General features: G+C 21.0%; 1 protein-coding gene across 1 annotated transcript; it reads left to right on the top strand.

Annotated features, from left to right (window-relative positions):
* Positions 1–2221: 2221 nt before the first annotated feature.
* Positions 2222–2662, top strand: MKS88_003086 (early transcribed membrane protein; the record flags this gene model as incomplete). The annotated part of the gene is made up of 1 exon (XM_067216148.1): positions 2222–2662. One exon carries the CDS (start codon positions 2222–2224, stop codon positions 2660–2662), a length of 441 nt encoding a protein of 146 aa, XP_067072825.1.
* Positions 2663–6557: the final 3895 nt, after the last annotated feature.

The raw sequence follows: 6557 nt of genomic DNA, 5'->3' as shown, positions 1-6557 counted from the left end.
TTTGTCTTATTAGCACATATAATTTACTTTTCTATAGTTAACAGTAATTTAATGTAACTCATAAACATTAAACAAGAACATACAAAAATGTAATAATAGAAGTACGTCAAGTAAAATATACACTTCGAGCAATATATGTAACACACTACGCATAAATAACAGTATACAAACTTAAACAAATACAGGTTGTTCTATATTTATGTACTAAATAGCAAAATTATATTATTATTCAAGTATATATAACACATATGGAACAATACAGGTAAATATATAATTAAACAATATAAATGTACCATCCTCCCTAATTTAAATAAATCTTTGTACATGATTACTATAACTCTTTCATTATTTACTATTATAATTATTATTATTCCTTTTATTTACTACTATTTTGTTTTTAACAAAAAACATATTTTTCGCCTGAAACAGAAAAGAGATAACATTATTTTATATATAAACATCATTTACGTAAAAATTAAATTTGAACTAATTCGTTACATACACATAATAAAAATTAATGTTTATAAGTATATTTTACTCTTTCTTTAAATAACATATATTTTTAATAATAAAGATAATTATTTTTTTTAATAAAATCTTTTAACCTTTGGTTAATTTGTTCTTTATATTATTCCCTTAATTCATTATTTTATTTTATACTATTTTAAAAATATTTTCTTTAGGTGTACTATTACCATGTTGGATGTTAGTTAATTACTAATAATAAATGTACAAAATATAATAACAAATACCAATAAATTTATCCCACTATGTACATTATATAACAATGATAGGATGATAAATATAAAAAATGTATGTATAAAAAGTAGTAATGTATAAAATGTAATATATAAAATATATGTATAATATGTAAAATGTATAATAACACAAAACATACAAAATAATATACATATATAACAAATAACATATGTAATACATATAATTTTTATAATGGTATAATATATAAAAATCATAATTTATATAACGAATATACTACATATAATGAATATATTTATAAAATTCGTATAATTATATATATATATATATATTTTTTTTTTTTATATATTATATAAATTTATATATATATATGTGAAATATGTACGATTACACCTAGTATTATTTTAGATTTCTGCATGCAAGCACTTTAAAAGCAAGTGAATAATTTTCATTTTTCTAAATAGAAAATAGTAATAATGAAATAGTATATATACATTTTTATATAATAATAAAATTACCATTTTTAATGCAATAACCTTTTCATATATTTTAGTAAATTAAATAAAACACTTTAAAACATAATAAAGTGTTAAGAAAATTTTATTTTTAAATAACTAATTTTTGATTACTGTTTTTTTACCATTTCTGGAAGGGTAAAAAATTCGAAAAAATAGTTATCCAAAAATTAGTTATTATTATTCAGAAATTACATTAAATTAACACACCAAAAAATAAATAAAGGGGGAAGCAAGTGTCGCTAGGGTTATATAAAATATAACAAGATGCATGCACACTAATACAAGAAAATAATATTATTTAAAAAAAAATTATTAATTTAAAAAATTCCTATCCATTTTTGAGAGAAAATAACGATATCACTTACATTAGTGCAAATATATATTAATAATCAATTAATTTCAGAGATCAAATAAAAAAAAAATTAAATAAAAAGAACTCAAAATAAATCATAAAATATATTAATATATAAAAAATCTTACTAATTCCTAAATAAAAAAAAAATTACAAGGAAGAGGGAATATATTTTTTTTCTTTTAGCATTTTATGTGAAAAAAATAAAAATAGTTATATAAAATATTATAACACTTAATTTTATGTGTTCAATTATAATATATATTAAATATATATATATATATATATTATATATATATAATATATATATATATAACAATTTTTACTGAAAAAAGTTATAATTTTTACTTGCCATTTTTAGCATAACATTTTTATTGAACTATTTTACTGAACATTTTTAATGAACAATTTTAATGAACAATTTTTTTTAAACAATTTTAGTGAACATTTTTTATGAACAATTTTGATTTAAAAATTTTTGCTTTAGGATTTCTGTTTTAACATTTTTTTTTTTACCGTTTCTGATTTAACAAAAAATATATATTTTAATTTAATATACAAAATTATTTTAAAAACAAAAGCAAATTGCAGTAAAATAAAAGTTAATCAAGTTTATTGTTATACCTAATTAAAAATGAAATTCTCTAAAGTGTATACAGTTATTGCCGTTATCTTTGCCGTTAAATTAATAAACCCAACCCTTTGTGATCAGGTAAGTACCAATACGGGTCCCGTCAATAACAAGGCAAATAGTGGAACTACGAGTACTCCAGCAACACCTTCAAAGTCTGATTCACCAAATTCACCTTCAGTAAATTCCCCATCGACTAATTCCGCATCGACAAATTCAGTGCCTTCAACTACAGCTTCATTAAGTTCACTTTCAGCATCACCACCAACAGCTGATGAAAGTGATAAAGTAATTGATAAAATTAATGAAGAACTTGAAAAGAAAAAGAAGAAAAAGAAAGTATGTATATTGTCAGCAGCAGCCACGGCAATGGCTCTTCTATTAGGAAGTGCATTAGGTTTCGGAATTTATAAGCACAAGAAAGGATCCAAACAAAAGGTGTGAACTGTTCAAGAAAAGTGCACAACCCATTTCTTCAGGGAATCTCCAATAATATTAAACATCAAAGGTTTCATAATTAAACCGTTATTGTAGTTTATATATGAAGTAAATACACACACATATATGTATATATATATATATATGTGAATAATATGTATGTATACTTTTATATGCATAACAGGACAGCTAACATTATTACCGCATAAAATATTTTATTTAGTAAACTTAAAAAATAGTATAATTTTTTTTTTTTTTTTATTGTTTTATAAATGTTGTTTTTAGAATATAAAAACTTTTTTAAGTTTTACATGTATAGTTTTCTTTTTTCTTATCTCTTTTTTTTTTTTTTTCTTTAAATAACATTATTATATTTTAGTATTATATTTTAAATTATGTTATTACGTTGAAAAAGGAAAATTCATATATACATCTATATTTTTATTTATGTATATATATTAAGTATATTTAGATTTATTATTTATATATTTTTATTTATTGCGTAGTAAATTTGTAATTATTTTGTGAGTGTAAGACCATAGAAAATTTTTGTACAAAGTGATTTTATATATATATATATATGAAGTATTATTCATTAACATAAGGCGTATTTTCTGCGTCCATAAGGAATTTATAAAGACTGTACCGTTGCAAGAAAGTATACATTTAAAGTATATTCTTACACTTGTATAAGAATAGGAGGGAATGCTCCTATATAAAGCATTATTTTTTGGAAAAGTATTAAAGTGGCCCAATTTATATGTATAAACAATGCAATTTAACATTCTATGCTTTATTATTTATATTCTTATTATGTGTCTGAATGAGCTGGTTTACAAGTTTATTTATTCCTTTGTATATATAGGTATATATATATCTATGTAATTATGTGCAGTCCATATAACAGTTTTTGAGTATTGCAGCGGACCAAAAAAAAAATAAATGTACGTTTAGATCGTTCAGAATATATGAAAATGTATATTATTTTTATTGTGCTTATTTACCGCTTCCTTTAATGCTTTTTCGGAAGAAAAATACATATTTGTTGGAATATTGACATTTCAGTTTTAGCACATCATGACGAATAAGAAAAATATGATCTGATTTTTTTTTCCTTTTTTCATTACAAAATAGATGATTTTTGTGTGTTTGCGTGTGTATTTTCGTAATACGTAAATAATGTAAAAAAGTATGATCTTAAAATATATTTTTCATTTTAAGTATTTTTTGTTTATCCATTAAACGAGAACTTTCTATTTTATTTTTATATGGATTTCAGTTTTTCCTGCAAAAAAAAAAAAAAAAAAAAAAACATGAGAAAAATTTTTACTTTTGGAACTTTTTTTCTTTCTTTTTCCCTTTTTGCTGACAATGTTGCTACCGTTCTTATCAACCTTTGGATTAATAATTTTCAGTATTACGTGATCTTTTTGTTTTAAAATATATGTATATATATACATATTATAATGTACATATATTTTGAATTTTTAATTTTTCAGGAAAACATATAAAAAATTGTTTACATTAGTTCATACGCGTACATATATATATTATTTATGTTATTTAATTTAGCAATCCTTTTTCAGTATTATATAATAAAGTATTACATATAAAAAATTAAAAGTAACCGTTTTTCCATAATATTTTCAGTTAATCAAATTGTAAGGAATGTGAACTTTTTAAGAAAGAAATATGTGCAGTAAACCAAGTAAAATTTAAATTACCCAATCACTTATAATGTTATTTTATTTCCTTTTTTTTTTTTTTTCTGTGATTTGTTTGCCCTTTTGTCAATAAACTATACATGTAATTAAAATAATGTGACACTAAAAAATTAATATTATTTTATTTAAATATTGAAATAAATGCAAATATGGAATTGAGAAAAAATTATTAGAAAAGAGTTGAATTAACGTAGTATTCTCCGTACTTATGGAACTTAAAATATCTCCTCATATTTACTATAAATAAATAATACAAAACTGTATATATATGTATATTTATATTGAGAGGGAGAGAATTATTTATATACATACTTTATCATAAACTTCATTTGTTAAATAACAATAGTTTTTTAATACCTTACAATTGGTCAAAAATTTAATAAATAGCACCATTTTATTTCCAGCATAATATGTAAATCCTTAATTCGTTAATACATTATAATTTTTTTTTTTTAAATCTTATTTCATTGTCTGTCTTTTATTTTTGTACGATTTCATCTAAAGGACACTTGTTATATTAACTTGTAGAATAACTTCACATAAAAATGTGCATTCAGTATGGCATGTACATTATATATGAACGAGTACATCAATTATTACATATAAAAAATGTACTCAATTTAGCAATTTATATGTAAGCAAATTTGAGTGTACGTCATACATTTTTATTTTTTTTTTTCTTAAGTTCATGTTTAATAGTACACAACTTTAATAATGTGAAAATTAAAAATGCATAATTTGAAATGAATCAAAAATTATACGTCAAAAAATAAAATACTCTCTTCATACAATTTCATTACAACTGTAAGAAAATACGAGTAAATTACATTACAATGAAGTTTGAAAATACTAATGATATTCAGAATAATATAAAATTATATATAGCACATCTAATTTTTATGATTTATTTTTTTTAATTCTGTGTTGAGCAAAAATTAGAAGAATTTTGTACTAACTTTGCTTATGGCATTTTTAATGATCATTTTATTATTGAGCAAAAATTAAAAGTATGGACTGCCTTTGCTTGTGGCATTTTTAATGCTTCTTTCATTAAATCGTGTGAACGATCTTATCTTTTAATTTTGAAAAACTCTAAAATTTAGTAAATATATACATACATATATGTGTATAAATATCTATATAAGTATATATTTTGTTTTTAAATTCACTTGCATAATTGTGCAATAAATAGTTAGATATAAAGAGTTTGCGCTCTTTTCTTATTTGTAACACCCTAATAAGCTCATAATAAAAGAAAGGCCATTTAAAGTATATTTTCTGTATACAGAACAGCTGCAAAATCTTAAATGCTATATATATATATATATTATAAAGCATTATTATATGAGAAATTTATGAAATACGGTCTTGGAAAAAATGCATTTTTAGTAAGTAAACATAATTTGCAATAAGTAATGTTATATATTCTTGTGAATTATATTTTTATCATTTATTTTAAAATATTTCAATTAAAAAAAATGTTATTAACTAAAAACAAATATACTTAGTTGGATATTGTTATTTCATTTATATTTTTAAAAGAAAAACAAATATACTTGGTTAGAAATTGTTATTTCATTTATATTTTTAAAAATGTGTAAATATTTCATGTAATGCATAATTAAAATTTTATTATATGTTATAATTTTTTCTTTTTACTAATAAAAAAAAGAAAAATGAACATAAACAATATACAATGACATTTATTGTACAACTGTTAAATTATTACATGAAAAAAGGAAAAAAGAAATATTACTTTTTACAAAAGAAAAAAAAAACACATATAAATATTAAAAATAAAAATTTGATATTTAGCATCATAATGTGCACGGTAAAACTTTAATTCAAAATAAATGATTTGTTATTACAAAGTGAGTATTGTAAATTACTATATTAATCCGTAAAAATATGAATTATCAACCGCATGGTCGTAACAAAACTGAAAATATTAGTAGCAAAAATTGTTATAGAAAATTCTTTTCCAAATGAGGACATATAGTCCACCATAATTTTTTAAACATACAAAACATGCATTTTTTAACCTTCCCTTTAAGCTCATTAATGATATTTCATTTCTCATTTGTTCCAACAAACTTGCAATCTTTTTTTTATTTTGTCCGTATGTTTTATTTAACCGAATTACGCAACAAGCACACACGATTTAATAATGTATGTGC

The sequence above is a fragment of the Plasmodium brasilianum genome, chromosome 10, assembly GCF_023973825.1.
Source record: "Plasmodium brasilianum strain Bolivian I chromosome 10, whole genome shotgun sequence".
NCBI lineage: Eukaryota > Apicomplexa > Aconoidasida > Haemosporida > Plasmodiidae > Plasmodium > Plasmodium brasilianum.
This window is presented reverse-complemented; position numbering and strand designations above follow the sequence as displayed.